Here is an 18,600-nt window from a genome sequence, read left to right on the forward strand (position 1 = left end):
TAAATATTTTAAAATTAAAGTTTTTTATATATATATATGTAAAATTGATTCCCTAATGATGCATGCATGTCATTGTGTGTTGTGTATAATAAAAATATATACCCAAATAAATCAATGAATATATATATATATATATGTATATGTGTGTGTGTGTGTGTGTGTTTTGTTTTGTTTTCTCAGTGAAACACTAACATGTCATTTCTAGCATTTCTAGAGGGAAAAATAAACTTGCATTCTATGATGCTATGCTTCCTGGGTAATACAGTTTTTTTTTTTTTTTTTTCTTGGTAAAGTATATTATATGTGTGGGTGTATTTTTTACAGTTCCTAGAATGACTAGTTTAAACAACACAACAAGTCGAGTGAAAACGTTCTTCACAGACTCTCCACAAGCTATTGTGTTATTGCAGTCGAGCAGATGTCACCCTTCAGTGTGTCTGTATGTGAAGAAACGAGTCCAGACTAGTTCCACTGAAACTCTGTTTGCTTTTATTGACAAGAGCACAGGAATCAGGCAGCACCAGTTGCTGGAATTTCTGTGGAAATTTAAGGTTGAGCATTTTTACCTGAGGCTGATGGATGAGTACATGTAAGACGGAACGCTTCAGGGCAGAAAAGCTCTGGCTAATGTCCTCTGCGTCTCTGTGTTCAATCCTGTCCTCCTTAGTGAACTAAAACCTGGTGTCTAATGTGATTTGTAACACGAATCGTTTGGCAGGTTAGGATGTGTGCTCATATAATTCTGTCATTGTGTGCTAAGTGCTGAGGAAAATGTTCCACAATGTGGATTGTCATCCGGAGTGGATGGTTCTCCGCTGAATAAATCACTTTTGGAAATTAACACAGTCACAATGTTGAGTAAGGCTCTTTCGTAAGGAATTTCTGACAACTCCCACTATGCTAAAATGACAGCCAGGGCTTTTGGTAATTGCACTTGTTGTGGCAAAGGTCGACAGGTGGGTTCAATGGAATTTGGTATCAAATTAGGTAGGAATCCAGCACAGTTAAGCTTCTCTTTCTCTCTCGTCTCTACAGCCAATCACCTCCAGAAGAGCAGCACAAAAACAGCGGCTAATGGGTAAGTAGGTCTTCCAAAATGTTCCTATTTCTTTCTGTTTTGGTCTGGTCACAGGTGGGTCGATGTCTTCTTTCCTCAGCTATGAAATCGCAGCCGAGGCCAAAAGGAGCCAGTTCAAGCATAAGGGCAGAAGTATGAACTCCACAGGCTCTGGAAAGAGCAGCACCACCGTGTCCAGGTACTTTACAAGAATGATGTACTACGGTCATTGACACATGCAAAATCTCCAGTGAACCAGTGATTGGGCAAGGAGTCTGAATCTGATATATTTTAAAATAATTTTAGCCATACAAGTAAATCTATTTAAGTAAATAGTAATAATATAAAATGTAGAATACATATATATTCTACACCCATATGGTCCATGGCAACCTATTTCCTACATAACTGAGCTAGATTCACATATCAACATAATAAAAAAGCAAATACTAATTTTGCAGCCTTGATCTGTAACTTGATTACTTAGTTTTGTTTTATTTTATGTTCACAAACGGATTGTAATTCTTTTTGATACTGTTAATGGTGCAGAAAATTGCACACTTTACCTTTTCAATAAATATCAATCAATATTAATATCAAAATATTAATATAAATATTAGCTGACTTTTTTTTTTTTACATTTAAAATGTACTCTGTGAAAGGTCACATGGTAAAGTTTTTTGAAGATCTTTTGTATGCAGTGACTGTAATGAATTGCTTTGGCAAACATCGATTGTCAGTTTGCATGTAGATGAAGGTGTGTGTCTTTAATAGTTGCTGCTTTTCCTGCAGTGTGTCAGAACTTCTGGACCTGTATGAGGAGGATCCAGAGGAGATCTTGTACAACCTTGGCTTTGGGCGTGAGGAGCCCGACATCGCCTCAAAAATCCCTTCTCGTTTCTTCAACTCCTCTTCTGGTGCAAAGGGCATCGACATCAAAGTTTACCTGGGAGCCCAGATTCAGCGCATGGAGCTGGAGAACCCAAACTACGCCCTGACAAGTATGTAGACTGTGCTGTCAACACAATCCATGGTATCTGATAGTACTTCAGCCACCATGCCTGTGCACGTTCAAAATCATGGAAGCATGAAAGGAAATATTAAATGCTGCAAGAAGGGGTGTAGCATTTACAGCATTTAGTAATTTCTGTTTGTCTCTCGGTTTTTAATTGGAAAAATAATAATCATTACATCATAGTTTCGTTTCGCTAGCCATGGTGCGAAGAAAAAACATTGTAGCCAGGCAACTGGACAACTTTTAAGTCAACACAAAGTCAAAATTGACTGTTTACTTTCTTAATGCACGTTCTCAGTCTTATTGTGCATGTCATACCAAATAAAAAATGTTTGTCATAGAAATCTTTTATCATAAAAAAGTTAATACATTTGTCTAATTTTCAAAATTACTTTCCTTTTTGGCTCACATGCAAAACATTCTCCAATAACTCCACTCCGGGATTTCTATTTCTCGCTCCTCGCTCACACCCTACTCATATTTGAAAGCAAAATTTGCGCATTTACCGATCTACTATGTATTTCTGAATAATTTTTCATAATCTCTGTAATGTTTCACAAATCTTTATTGTATTTTGGTTTGCTTCTAGTCTATTAGTGTTGATGCATATTTCTGACATGCAATCAATTTTAGCGATGAATGATAATTATAACTTTTGACCAGTATTTTTTTTTTTTCTTCATTGGTATTAATTACTGGTATTACACATTTTTTCTTTATTGTTATTATCATCAATTATTTAATTGTGCATTTAAGCTTAAAGTTAATCTTCAAAAATGTTAATAGTTTTATAAATATTTAAATATTAAAATGTTTTAACTAACATGAAGTATTATAGTAGTATATAGTACCAAATATTAGTAAAATTAAACTAATAAATTAAAATTAATAACTTCATAGATATTTAAAAAAAATAAAATTACAAAAACATCAAAACTACTCAGACTTTAACTAAAAATATAAAGTCTAATTCAAAATAATAACAGTAACTATAATTAATTTTTATAATTTTAGATAATATTTTTATAATAATACTTTTTTGATATAGTAGTGACATTTGTATTATTTTATGTACTTAAACAGATTGCGCTTCCATTTAATGCTACTTGTGGTGCAGAAAACTGCACACTTTACCTTTAAATTTAAATATTAAAATATTACTATAATGGAATGTCTCCCTAATATAAATTCATTTAAATAATCATTTAACTGTGTAAATATCCATTTGTTTTTATACTGTAGATTGTAAGATAATGATACAAATTCACTTGTAGCATTTAAAATAAGTGTTTTAATCGTAATACAAAATAGTGTAGAATTTTTATTGTCAGCCATTGCATGAAAATATTTATCTACATATCGGTATCAGACATAATTTTAATAACACTTCACCCTTAATTGCATTATTGGTTGTTAACATGGAGTCAGAACGATCTTGTGCTCATTTTTCAATAACTATATATCTTCAAGCAAACGCTGAGCTCTGAGCCTTCCAACACTCGCTGATCAACTACAAGTGCTGTACAGACTCAGCTCAATAGAAGTAGAGCACAACGAAGCCATTGTCCTCCATGGGCACAGAAACGAGAGGGAGAGACAGACGGCAACGGAGAGAGAAAGTGTCAAGCAGAGCTGATTCTGCCATCCGCTCACATCAGGATTCGGCCTGTGTGCCAGCTCTGTGCCAGCTTGTGTATTGGCCTACATTTGCATAATTCTCACTGAGCCAAGACAAAGCAGCGGAACAGGAAGAACCTGGGTGAGAGTAGGGATGTGTGAAGTCTGTAAAAAGGCCTGTTTTTGTTTGCCTGCTTGATTGGGAGTGCACTGCTTTTGGCTTCAGGATTGTTTTGCAGCTAAAACGACTTTTTAACTAGCCTGGCTTTGAACTGTTGGGCCAAAATTTCAATTTTAATATCATTAATATGCCGGTTATAATTTACTCAACCTTATGTCATTCCAAACCAAGAAAAGAACCATAAAAGCTTGCATCTAACCCACATACTATCATATGACTTAAGAATCCCATCCATCTATCCATCTATCTATCTATCTATCTATCTGTCTGTCTGTCTGTCTGTCTGTCTTTGTATTTTTATTTATATGTATGTTATTATAGTTAACTGAAATTAAAACCATAAAAAAGCATTTTTCATAATTTCAGAGAAAAAAAATGTTAAATGAAATAAAATGGGGAAAAATAAAATCTTAATCTATTCTTATTGCTATTGCTAACTTTATCTATAAATATTAATAAAAATATCAACAAACAATTTGTCACTCATGTAAATATAGTTATTAATAAGTTATTGATACAACTAATTATTACATAATACATTATATTAGTAATTACACTAAGTAATTATTACAGCAGTTATTTAAGAAATTATTATTTATTTAATTACAAGTTACAAATGACAAGTAATTACAATAAAGCAATTATTAAAGTAAATGATAAAATAATGAAGAAGGGAACAAATTACAAGCAATAGAACAAATGGTAACACTTTATTTGAAGGTGTTCTTGTTACACATTACATATACTTACTATTATAATAACAATAAATTATGCAATTAAGTGCAAATAACCCTAATCCTAACACTAAACATATAGTTAGCACATGTAGTTGATTAATATTACTTTGTACTTAAATGTATAATTACATTGTAATAAGGACAACTTAAATTAAAGTGTAACCAAACAAATAATATTACTAACAGCATCAGGCCTATTAGCTTACCCCTGCAGAGGTTTTGAGACTTTATTTTATTTATTTATTTATTTTTTTTACTGCCACTTGTTTTAATTCACTTAAGGCCAACTGTTTGTGCTAATACCCACTAGGTGGGCATTCCAACCAAGAAGTGTATGTGAACGTTTATTCACATTACAGTGAGGTGTTCTGAGGATTTATTCACCCATGTCTTGTTGATTTTTCTTACATAAGTCTTGCTTCCTCCTCCCCAAATGGTCATCTGTGGGGGCTGTGATCTTGAATTGGACGTGCTTGTCCCTCTCTCACAGAAAGCCACGCTCTCTGTTCCTCTTTTCTTTTTCTGGCACATGTCCTGCAAGCCGTTCCTGAACGCTGACTCAGACAGCCTGGCTGCATTGCAGGAGATAAATGAAGACTATTGATTTCTGAACAGCACACATCACTGGCTTTATATCACTTGTTATCATTCCATTACATGCCTGCAGTATTGTCAAATCCTTTTCCTTTATGTCTGTCAGAACAAATGATGAGCTTGATGTTGATAAAGACCTTCAAGTCACACAAAAGCCGTGTTTTGTACAGGATTATTTTTTATTTTTTATTTTTTTTTGCAACAGGAAGCCCTGAAATTTTTTCATTTTCCAGATCGCATGGATTTTGATTGAAATGACTCGATTTTGTAGAGCAACGATATATATGACCAGTCCTTAAACAGAAACGGTTCTTGACTCATTTTGAATCTGACAGGTTTTGGTGAGCAAATGAATCATCTGAGCCAATTCTGTCCATGATTCCTACCGTCAAAGTAGTCTAATTTGTAATCCAGTTAATCCATTTCAGAAATTATTTTATTTGTCCGTTATCATTAATTTGTTTGTTCATTCATTTATTTGTTGACGTTCTATACAATTCAGAATGTTATATTATATTATATTATATTATATTATATTATATTATATTATATTATATTATATTATATTATATTATATTATATTCAATCTATTATTTATTGAGTGTTAATATGAAAAAATACAATATTAACAATAACAATTATATATTTTATATATATATTATTATATTACATTTATTAACAAAAACAACAAAAGAATATAATATAATATAATATAATATAATATAATATAATATAATATAATATAATATAATATAATATAATATAATATAATAAATTATATAGCCTAATTACAATTGTGGTTATTGTTATTGTTATTATATTTTTTGTATATTAATGTACAATTAATATTTTTTATTTATGTTTATTTTTTATTTTTTTATTGCCATAGCAATTATAGATAACACTGTTTAAAATTGAACATTTCTCTATTGTTTTCTATCGTTTCAGTTTTAATTTCTTTAATTTCTTTAATTTTTCTCTTTTTTTCTCGAGTAAATAAAAGTTGCAGTTGGAAACAGGCAGGAAATGGCTTATTCTAAAGCTCTCCTTCTTTTTCTGTAGGTCGGTTCCGTCAAACAGAAGTTCTGGCCACGGTGGCAAACGTCTTCTCTGAGATCTACTCCCAAGTGTCTGGAAGACCCATGGAGAGAATCGGCAGCGGCGACACGGAGACTAAAACCCCCTCTCCATTAAAAAGGAATAATTCCGCTCTAAATGTAGCCAAGATCCTAAAACGGAACATTACGAAACAGAACCTGCTGGCCTCTGCCATGGAAGGAGCAGCCAAACAGCTTTCAGAGTCTGAAGCTGACAACACAGAAGGTGCAAACTCTGACGTACGGGCCGGACTGATGGATACCGAGCACAAACTACAGCAGAAAGGCTTTAGGAAAAAAGATTCATCTCTGGCCACAGTGACCGAGGAGGCCCAGCAAAGTATCTCTGAGGCTTCAGTCAACGGAGACGTCCCAGAACCTTTGCCCAAGGACTCTACGTTAATGAATGGTGACCACTCCACTGAGACACCAGCTCTGGATAAAGACATGCTACATTCCCCTGTCCAGGTGAGCATCAGTCGGGTGTCTGACGAGAGTGACTTCAAGGAACTTGAGCGCCATGAGACCATCACTTCCACCCCAGATAAAGAACCGTCCAACCTGTTGCCCAACCCACACATAGCCCACCTACTCAGCCAGCCCAGAGACTCGTTTGAAATGGAGGAGGTACGGTTATCTCTTGCTTCCACTTTAACAAAACAATCCTCCCTGCTTTTCCTTGTCCAGTTCTCATGCTGACAATCATCTCCAAGCTTCTCCTAAAGTTTTCTTGTTGTAAAAACAGCAGAGGGTCATGACACTCCGAGCTAAAAATAAGTAGGGAACGTGGAGGGCCTGGAGGATGTTCTGGGGATTATGGTTTTGTCTTTGATAATGTTAAACCATGCTGCTGGATCCTGATAGCAGACAATGTTCATCAGTGATACTCAAGTCCGGCTTGCCGCAACTTTATCAGTGGCCAACACCATCGCCTCCAAAACTTACGTGTCCAGTTTTTGACGATAAAATATTTTCTCCTATCATTTTCTGCTATTTTAGCATTGCTTTCAACATAACAAAGTAAAAGTTCTTTACTCATTTTGAGTTTGATATTATATTATGCACTTTAGTTGAGCAAGTGAATCATCTGAGCTGATTCTGTCCATGATTTAGAAGATGACTCCTGAACTAATTTCAGTCTGATTTATCATGCGATTCGATTGTTTCAATAAAAATATTAACAGAGTTTTTTTAAAGCCCTATACTACTATTATATTATATTATCTAAAACATTATGTATATCAATATTGGTACTGCTTATTTATTCATTTATTAGTATTATTTTTATACAGTATTTTTGTTTTAGCAGGAAGTATATATTATATTATATTATATTATATTATATTATATTATATTATATTATATTATATTATATTATATTATATTATATTATATTATATTATATTATTTTTTTTGTATATCAATATTGGTACTGCTTATTTATTCATTTATTAGTATTATATTTATACAGTATTTTTTTAGCAGGAAGTATATATTATTATATTATATTATATTATATTATATTATATTATATTATATTATATTATATTATATTATATTATATTATTAAATATTTTTTTTTGTATATCAATATTGGTACTGCTTATTTATTCATTTATTAGTAATATTTTTATACAGTATATTTTTTAGCAGCAAGCATATATTATATTATATTAACATTTTTGTATATCAATATTGGTACTGCTTATTTATACATTTAATAGTAATATTTTTATACAGTTTTTTTAGCAGGAAGCATTTATTATGTGATATATTATATTATAAGAATTGAATAATCAAAAATAATAATTGTAATTTTCTATTATTAGAAAATAACAATAGTAATAATAAATATACTTTTTAATATCAGTGTGCAATTAATATTGGTACTGCTTATTTATTTATTTATTAGTTCATGAGATTGAGTAAATAATGACACTTTTAATTTTTAGCGGAGTTATCCCTTTAAAAACTAAGACAATTACAAATAAACCACTTGTTACACTGTACTTTGTATCTTATAGCTCTATTTGTCTGAGCATCCTGACAGGGTATGATATACTGTAGTAACACTGGCTCGACCTATAATGTGAGTTTGGGGTGTGACTATCTGTTTGTCCAACCACCCAGTACATTTATCAGGACATTTTATATGCTGGCCTCTGGTCATACTGCATTTTCTAACGATGGCTCATGAGTTGCTTAATTTGAGTATATAAAACTGGTGCAATGTTCAAGTGTCAAGTGTGATCTGTCAGACTGGTAAAGATCGATTTCTTTGCAGTTGCAGAGTAATGAGGATGAAGCTCTTCCTGGTCCTGGTGGCATGTCTCGAGCTGGTAGCGGTAAGTGTCGACGTACTGCGGTTATCAGTCATGCTACCAGGAAACCGAATTTGTATTAGTGGCAAAAGCTATTTGCCATTTTGAGTCAAAACAAATATCATGTAAAAGAGACTTCTTAGCAACAGGTTGTGTTGTTAGTTTGGCTATGGTATTGTACACAACATCTGTGAGATTTGGATTGCTATATTAGGTTTTGTGTGTGGGGGGGGGGATTGAGTTAAGAAAAAAATGCTTTCAGACTCATTCCTCTTGAGAACACAATGACCGTGTGATCAAATCTGGCTGTATTTCCCCAAAGAAAAGCACAGACACTTTTTCCAAGAATGCAGAGGAAGACATTTCTTATTTAAACACTAAACATAACTGTGATGTGTTTTATCAAGCTGCCTTAAGGCCCAGCCCTAAAGAGCTGGAGGAGACTTTAATATGCGTTTTAGATAAAGTATGGATCAAGTCTGCCCTCGTGTGGTAGAAATCAGTAGATGTTCTCTATTCAAGTATGTAGAAGAATTCTGGCTTAAAGTTAAGTTTTATCAATAGCATGTGTGTCATTATGAAAATTTCAAAATAAAATAGTTGAGCCATTATTATGTTCTGTCTTAAGCAACCAAAGCTACCAAAGCTTCATCTACATTCAAACATTCCTCAAAGTAGGTTATGGCATTACACTAAAACAGTGATAGGAAAACAAAAATAGGTGGCAGACTGGACCTAAATAATGAGATCTAAGCCTTAAAACTCATAAGCATGAATTATAATAACTGGCTTGAATTTTGAAAAGTCTTTGACTGCTGGGAAATCAGTCAGTCACACTCAGTTTTAGTGCTCACGTTGTGTCTCCCTACAGAGAGGTTTTTGAGGACTGCCAGCCAGCAGTCTGACAGCAGCGGGTTTGCTGAGGACCCATCCACAGACGGTTCGGGTAATCACCTGAAGGTACGTGAGTGTGGGCATAACCATCTGGGCTCTCTACAGCCTATGAATACTAAAATTGTCATTCTCCTCAAGCCCAGTAAAAAAAAAAAAAAAAAATGTTTGAATTTAGCTTGCACTGATGGTAAAAAGTATAAAAAATTGGAATAATTTAAAAGTTTTTAATGTATTTTTAAAAAATATTTTACAGTAGGAAAATTATTATTATTTAAAAAAAATATTATTTTTAATTATTTAATCATTATAAATGTATTAATTTATTTATTAAAATACACATTTCATGAATAATAATAAAATAAATTAGCATTGCCTCCATTTAAATGAAACATAATCAAGTGTGTTTTTCTGAATATATTTGCCGCAGAAATCTCAAATTCCATTAAATGTAGATAAACCAAATTTGTACTAAGCTGTTATTAAAAAAAGATATTATAGAATAAAATGCATGTTTATTATACTTATTGGTTTAAACTACATGTTGTTAAAAATGGATGTTTCTAACCTCATTAATATTGTCTAGTAATTTATGAACATGCTTTCAAGCTACTAGTTATACAAACAGTGAAAATATTGACTTCAGTAAGTTTTATAGGAATATCTAATTATTCTCACCCAGCATTTGGTATTTCTGAAATCTTGGTATCTCCCTATAAATAAATAAAAATAAATCTTGAAAAATGTTCTTGAAGTGATGAATTAAGATGTACCAGAACTTAAAATTGTGGCATATGTGTTCATAGGGCAATTTACAAAACATAAATGAGGATGAAAATAAATTTCTGGGTTCTTTCAACATCAACGTTTCTAAGAACCAGTCCTTCATGGATAATGGAAGTGAAACTTCTCTCTTGAATTTTCTTAGGTACAGGAAAGCTCAGATAGCTGTGACAGCGAAACCACAGTGACATCACATGCAGGAGAAGTCAGCACACCCATAGCATTAGAGTACCCCAACTTTGAGAGGTTGCAGGGTGAGGAAGCCCATCCTCAGTCCAACAAAGGGACATTTAGCCAGAGTGGAGCCAACCGAGAAGTGCCTGAGATCACCAGCCTCCAGATTCCCAATTCAGACTCTGACAATATTAGCACCAATGGACCGCTCCTTTCTCCTGACTCTGATAGGGATTCCATAGTTGAATCCAATTTCACCACATCGCAAAAACCCACCACAGACTCTCCAGAAGCGGATTTGAGTACAATGGTAGATCCTGCAACAGATTCCATCTTGGATGTAGCTCATGAAGGCAACATATCCCAGCCTGGTTTAGGCATAGATCTAGACTTCTCTGAGGATTTATGTCCATCCTCTGGACCAGAGTCTTCAGATCTTCCAGAGTCTTCAGATCTTAAGCAATGCCACGCTACGACTCAAAGAAGACAAATGGCCCTCCAAACAGCCCATCAGAGGTCATCCTCTGTGGACGAGGAACGTCCTGGCCGAGTATGGGTGAGGGACAGGAACTTGCTTAGGGAAAGCTTGGAGAGGAATCCTTTAAGGAGATCTAGCTCCCTCCCAACATCTCCGCTCAGCCCAGCTCGAGTGGTCACCTCCATGCGAATCCAACTCGGAAAGGGTTCGGTCAAGCACTGTACCCCACCCTCATACTCATACCGCTACGACGGAGAGAATCGCAGTGACCGAGAAGAAGTGGATTCCATTATGGAAGAAGACGAAGTAGATCATGCTGGTGGCCAATCAATTCTCTTCAATTCTGCTCCAGCAGGTGGTTTAAAGATGGATAGGGGAACACCACCACACCTTCTCAACGTACCCCAGCATCTGACTCGTTCTTCCAGCTCGCTTTATAGCGTCCCTGCAGACTGGCCTCAGAGGCCCTTGGGAGAAGGTCCAAACTGGAGCACATGTAGCGTCCCAAACCTTAGTCAATTTACAGGTCCGGGCCACCCTCCTCCTCCTCCTCCTCCTACTCATGGGTCCTTCTACTCTCCACATCAAGGAGTGGCCTACCACTCCTCATACCCTACCAGACTTCCCCACCACAACCCCTTCCCACAACCACAGAGCTCACCTAATCCTCAACCTCTTCAGAGCAATACATTTACTCCACCACAGGGGGCCCCATTTACACCCCAGCACAATATGCATTATGCTCATCCTCACAGTGCGCCTTACAGCCCATTCTATTCACCTTATCACGTTCCTCAGGGAGCTCCCTACGGCCCCTCATTGAACATGCACAGCAGACCGTATCAACCTCACGACCCTCTCGCGCAATCCCACAGCGCCCCCTACAGTCTGGGCTACAACGGTTCTCCTCATCACCCTGGCGCCCCCTACAGTCATCCATACTATCCATCTCCCCCATTCCCTTGCTCTTTTGAGACGCCTCCTGCCCCCATACCTGCGATGGGCAGCACAGAGATGCAGCTCAGGAGGGTCCTGCATGACATTCGTGGGACGATGCAGAATCTTGGTCAGGTAAGAATTGCCAAAATTCTTTGTATACTTGCGTATTACATGACCTGATTTCATGACTCTCTAAATAATCTTAACCTGTGGTAAATGTTTTGGAGCTTTGGAGGTGTTGATGGAACCAGTTTACTGGATTTATGCTTTGATAATCATATTTTTTTTTAAGTAGAGGCTTTGATCTTTATTTTGGTGTATTGCATATTCAAATATTCATACAGCAAAATATAATGTAGGCCATCAAATTTTAGTGAAAATTATCAAAATTGCTGGCGGTGGCTGGCAATTTTTTTTTCAAAAATTCTGGCGGGGAAAGAGTTAAAGCAGAGTGGAATGACAGTATACACTATTTGATGGTAGAAATAGGTTAGCTGGTTTTTGCTATAACACAGAAGATATATTTGCATGGGCTGAACTGTTCTGTTATTTACACATAACAGTGATTGGGAAACATAGAGTGGGGTGTGTCCCAAACAAGTCGAGATGAGAAAGAACTTCTTAAGGAATGTGGAATTTAGATGTTTATGATTACCAAGCAGTGTTGCAACTAGTATTAATTTTAATATAATATTATCAAAATTAGCCATTTTTGTTGTATTTTATTATTATTATTAATGATGATGATGATTATAATAATAATAATGTTGTTATTACATAAATACAATTACATTTATTCTTATATATTATTTATAAATAATTTCAAAATAAAAACAGAAAATCATTAAAATAAATTTTTGTTTTGTGTTTATAATATTTCACTCTATTGAAAACTGTTGTGCTGCTTAATATTTGTGGAAATATATTTTTGTCAAGATTCTTTGATTAAAAAAACAGCATACTGTAGCATTTTTTTGGTATAAGTAAAGAAAGATCACGGCGTCAGAAAGTTGTTATCAAACGTGTAGTTTACTTTCTAATGCCGTTCACTTGCCCCATGGCAATCACACAGGCTTAGCTTCTTGTTCTCTCGACGTGTTTACGTACTTGCGTCAGAGTTATATTGCTGAACATAAAACATGGAACAGGACTACATGCAAACACTACATCCCTCCCTTATTTGAGAACGAGAATGTACTTGCAACACAGAATCTTAGACTGCAAATTACATTCTTTATAATCAAACGCACTGAAGGACAAACTAAGATTAAAGTCTTTATATTACCTCAAGCTACCACTGTTAAAACCTGAGGACAGGAATGTTCAATAAAGCAAATCAATACTCATGAACTACAAGTAGTAGCATGTTGAAAAACAACATTTCACATTTCATTAATCAGATATCTTTGTGCCCTAAGGGTCTTAGGGAATATCGAGGTGTATTTGAAAGTTCAGAGTGTCTCAGATTGGTGGTTATGTGCCGTGTGCCTTGCGGCACATTGTCCTGGAACACGTCTGAATCTGATGCTTGTGCTCTAATGTCATCAGAGGTTTCATTCTGCTCAACTGTGAGATGAGATTAAAGTCTTTTGAAAAATGAAGAATTTCTCGTAATGCATCTTCCTGAGCGACTTGCTGTCACCATCGACCCTTTGACCTTGACCACTTTGTGCGCTTTCATCTCATACAGAGTTGTCAGCTTTCCTGTCACAGGTTGTCAGCAGAGTACAGTGTCACCTGCTTTGATCCTGAATTTTTTCGCTCCATTCCGAAGATCCGCATATCTTTTAATTCTTTGCTTTGCAATGTGGTCAGTATCGCTAAGGTCAGTTTTTGGCCTGAACTGTGGGTTTGAAGGTAGTGTGGTAATGATCTTTCTTCCGAATAGTAGTTCTGGGGGAGACTTCTCGCTGGTTCCATGTGGTGTTGCTCTGTAATTTCTCAGGAAACTATACAGGCACTGCTTCCATGGTTTGCCTTCTGCATTCGTGGTCATGACTGTCTTTTTGAGTGTTAGCATGAACCACTCAAGTTCTCCGTTCGCTTTAGGCCAATATGGAGTTACTTTAATGTGTTGAAACCAAGATACGAACTGAAATCCGCAAAGCAGTGATTATTGAACGGTGGGCCATTATCGGTTTTGACTATTTTGGGTATGCCAAAAGTTGAGAATATCTTGTCCAGTTTGGGAATCACAGCACTGGCTGCTGTAGACTTGACTATCTCCACTTCTTGATATCTGGAGTGATCATCAACTACTACCAGCAAGTAGTCACCAGATGTAAAAGGACCAGTGAAATCCACTGAGACTTCCAACCATGGCTTTCCTGGCAGATCAGACATCTTAAGGGGTTCTGTATGATGTTGGAGTGTGGCTGCTTGACATGGAATACATCCTTGCATAGCTTTCTCCACTTCTGTATCGATACCAAGGAACCATACCTTTTTTTCTTATCAGCTGTTTAGTCTTCACGATGCCCATGTGTCCCACATGCGCAAGTTGGATGTTTTTTTGACACAGCGAGGTAGGCTTTTCCTGTTTCACATTGTACTTCATTCAAGGTCATTGCTTTTGGATCTGTGTTGTCAATTATGAAATTGGCGTAACTTTCTGCATTTTCTGAACAGTTGTCTGTGTGTTGTCTGTCCACAGGATGCCTCGACATGTAATGAGCAGGATTGCTTTTTCCCACTTTTTACTGGACTGTAAATGTGTACTGTTGAAATCTTAGCCTCCAACGTTCAGGCCTGGCTGGTGGAGATGCTCGAGGGTTATAGAAAATGAGCTCCAGTGGTTTGTGGTTCATAATGACTGTGAAGTGTGAACCATACAGATATACGTGGAAGTGTTCACATACCAAGACTCTATTGCTAGAGCTTCCCTTTCTGTGTGTGAATAGCGTTGTTCTATAGATGTGAGCGCTCTACTGGCATACGCAATTACTTCACCGGAACTGTCTGTGCCTGGCTGACTTAGTATGGCCCCAAGACCAACTGGGCTTGCATCAACAAGAAGTGTTGATGTCTTCTTTGGATCAAAGTATGACATTGTAGCATTCTGGATAAGTTGAGATTTCAGCTTGTCCAGTGCTGCTTGTTGTTCTTGTCCCCAGTTCCAAGTGTGGTCTTTACAAATATGTTCAACCAGCGGCTGTGTGGTCGTTGCATAGTCCTGAACGAAAGGTGAACAGTGTTTTGTCTCTCCAAGCAGACTGCGTACTTCAGACACATTCTGTGGGGCTGAAAGGTTCTTGATGGCTATTATCTTTTCCGGATCTGCAGAAATTCCTTTTTCTGAAATAGGGCTGAACGATTAATTGCATTTGCGATAATATCGCAATATGAAAAAACATGATTTTTCAATCACAGAGGCTGCGATTACACTCGGTCATGTGACACGCGAGAGTAAAGAGGTGTGTTTGACTTGAAGATCGATCGGTGTATGACATCAAAGTATGGCGAGAGAAAGCATAAGGAGACTTCTACTCTCTTATAGCTCTCACAGTACTTTGATGACATGACCGATCAGTCTAGCGCTGCTTCAAGTCGAACATATGTAAGCAGTCTTCAGAGGAAGCATCAAGTCAGCATGCTACAGTGTTGTCAAGTCCGCAGTTTGGGGAACCCCTCTATAAAACATGTATTTTACCCCCTGGAATACCGGTGGACCCCCCTTGAAACGCGATTGGGCTAGTTTTGAGTAGCAATTGGGCAGGTTTTGTTGTGAAAACCTGGCAACCCTGGCACGCTACGCGTGGAAATGTTTGAAAGTGTATATAATATGAATAAACGTACTTCAAAACGGCACATTGAAATTACTCAAGCAGTAAGTGTTACGGGACATTTCATTACTGAAGACTTCGACCTTAAAATAATATATATATAATAAGGTAATATATATATTATATAATATATAATTTTTTTTTTTTTTTTTTTTTTTTTTTTTTTTTTTTTTATAAAGTCTTTCTAAAGCATTTGTTCTCAAAGTGTGGGCGCATGGGCCATCAGCAGAAAAGAAAATAAATAAAACAGTAAACAGCCAAAGGACGTAACTTAGAATGGGAGATGGATCAGTTTGTGAAAGCAAAGAGAAAAGCCATATATGATGTAGCACAGACCCAGGCAGATGCTGGTCATTCAAAAACTAAATGCAGAAAATATGACGCGGCATATCTTGCTCTCTGCTTCAATCACTGTGTCTATAACGGACACTACAGTTGTTGACTCACGCCGCAACAGCTCTACTGTACACTGGATGCGACAAAGCGACCATTGAAAATGATTTTAACTTTGTGTCAGTACGTCATAAATAGAACAAGGCATCAGTTTAATGTCGGGTTTTGTTGCACCGCACCGCATCCAGTGTAGACAGCATCACTGGGTTCTACTGTATTTTGCCCCTCACATCTGGTGTAGACACGGTGTTTAATGTCGTTGGTGAGGAGGAAAGCCTGTGTGTGTCCTATGCCTTAGCAGATAACATAAAACCCAAAATAAATAAATAACATAGAGAATAATAATAATAATAACAGTTATTCTCTCTATACTATTTTTCAATGTTTCGTGTGATGCAGGTGTTTTTTCCCTGTAGGTTTTTTAAATTAAAAAAATAATTTTTCATAAAGTTTAGTGAAATAATTTGGCGCAACCAAAAAAGTTTGAGAACCACTGGTCTAAATTTAACAGACAGTGTTTAAAAAGTGCAATACATTACACGTTTATAGATGTTTATTATAGTGACTTTGAATTACCTAAATACTGAGTGGGTTAAAGCAGATTTGTTTTTATATTTCTGCAATAAACTTTAGTTTGTGTGATTTGTTACTGACTTTCATATTAATGTTTACACCAGGCTTATTTGTCAGTGCTTTATGTTGTCATAATTATTACATGCTTACAAGGTTGGAAGTTCAACAAATCAGTCAATATACTACTGTGATTGTAGTTGTTTAATAAAAATGTCATCCATATCAATTCATGCATTACCTAATTTCATGGTAACATAGGCCTGGCCTACAGAAAAGAACATATCTGTTTAATCTATCTAATATTGTGTTGGTCATACTATACAACGATTTTTAGCTCGTCTTTGTTGAATAATTCAGAACATAAAGAGCTTTAAAAAAATAATTGCATATTAAATCGCAATCACAATATTGGTCAAAAAAATCGCAATTAGATTATTTTCCAAAATCGTTCAGCCCTAGTCTGAAAACACATATCCAAAAAAAATCTAATTTCTTCTAGCTGTACTCACACTTATCTTTGTGAGTCTTAAGAATACAGCTTGCAGACTGGTGTTGTGTTAGTCTCGTGTTTTCCCATAGACTATGATGTCATCACTCATGTTCCTGACATTTGGGATGCCATGAAGGACTTGCTGAATTGTATTTTGGAACACCTCGGCAGCTGAACTAATTCCAAAATTCAAACGAGTGTACCTCCAGAGCCCTACGTGAGTTGTAAATGTTGTTATGTACCTGGAGTCTGGATGTAATTCAAGCTGATGATATCCAGCATTCAGATCCAGTTTTGTGAAACATACGGCATTTAGATCATTTAGATCATGGATCAGATCATCCACTGTCGGGGTGATATAACGTTCTCTTTGGATGGCGCAATTGGGCAGTATATGCGCACACTGTCAGGATTTTTGGGTTTCGGTGTCACAACTATAGGTGATACCCAGGGCATTGGACCACTGACTTTTTTGATGATACCTTGTTTTTCAAGTTTTTCAAGTTCTTCAAGTTCTTGTTCCACTTTCTTTTTGATATGGAACGGAATTCATCGGTGTGGTTGCATGACTGGCTTTGCAGACTCATCTATGTGTAGCTTCACTTGAAGATCTTTCAGCTTTCCAATGCCTTGAAAAAGCTATTTGTACTCTTCTAGCAGTTGATTTACAGTGGGAATTTCAGATAGTTGGTTAGACACTGCGCTATTTGAAGAAGTCCAAGTTCTGTTGTGGTGCTGTAACTCGATTACGTAGAATGTGGTTACTGTCTTTGTTGTTGGAGTTAATTTTGGCTTGAAACTTTCCTTTTAGTGGAAGTGGAGCAGAAGAGCCATTTGCAAAAATCTTTACATCAGATGAGTTTATTGTGATGTTGCATTTTAGTTTGTGATATGCAGTGGCATCGACAATATTTACGCTTGCACCAGAATCAATGATGACCTTCACTGGCACTTCTGCGATCTCTACTTGTGACTGAGGTTGTTATGAATGTTGAACTGTGTGTAGTATTCATCTGAACTTGTTGATGCTGCAGGGCATGTTTTGCGTGCCGTGTCTCTGTATGCACAGTGTTTACCTTTTGAAACTTGGGCTTAGATGGATTTGAGTTATTGTTTGTGTAGCGTGTTGACCTGCAGCATTTTTTGAAAAGGATTCAGCTTTCCACAGCCTTTGCAGATTTTTCCTTTTGCTGGGCAATTTTTCTGCCCACCTTCATGTGGAAAATGTCCTCCGCAATTGTTGCATTTCGTGTTTTCAAACAGAGTCTTTGTTTTATAATTTCTCTTCTTGTGTTTGTTTAAAGTTGTTTTACTTATTGCGTGTGTTGTAAATGATTTGGACGACTTTGCATGCATCTCTTCTATGTCAGCTGCTTGTTTATCTGCTTTTTCTTGAGCTCTTCCTGCATCTAGTAATTGTTGAAGCGTCATTGTGCCGTCTCGTAGTGCCATCTTGCGGAGATGCGATGAACAACCAG

General features: G+C 36.2%; 1 protein-coding gene across 5 annotated transcripts in view; it reads left to right on the forward strand.

Moving 5' to 3' along the window:
* LOC109097552 (protein ITPRID2-like) overlaps positions 1 to 18,600 on the forward strand; it is a 50,903-nt gene that overhangs the window by 23,929 nt on the left and 8,374 nt on the right. For all 5 annotated transcript variants that reach the window (XM_042731754.1, XM_042731752.1, XM_042731757.1 and 2 more), the window contains 7 exons: positions 1,036 to 1,078; positions 1,158 to 1,256; positions 1,850 to 2,058; positions 6,264 to 6,925; positions 8,583 to 8,643; positions 9,491 to 9,579; positions 10,439 to 12,016. In XM_042731754.1, coding sequence (XP_042587688.1) covers positions 1,036 to 1,078; positions 1,158 to 1,256; positions 1,850 to 2,058; positions 6,264 to 6,925; positions 8,583 to 8,643; positions 9,491 to 9,579; positions 10,439 to 12,016 — 2,741 coding nt within the window. The remainder of the gene's footprint in view (positions 1 to 1,035; positions 1,079 to 1,157; positions 1,257 to 1,849; positions 2,059 to 6,263; positions 6,926 to 8,582; positions 8,644 to 9,490; positions 9,580 to 10,438; positions 12,017 to 18,600) is intronic.

The sequence above is a fragment of the Cyprinus carpio genome, chromosome B9 (assembly GCF_018340385.1).
Source record: "Cyprinus carpio isolate SPL01 chromosome B9, ASM1834038v1, whole genome shotgun sequence".
Classification (NCBI taxonomy): domain Eukaryota; kingdom Metazoa; phylum Chordata; class Actinopteri; order Cypriniformes; family Cyprinidae; genus Cyprinus; species Cyprinus carpio.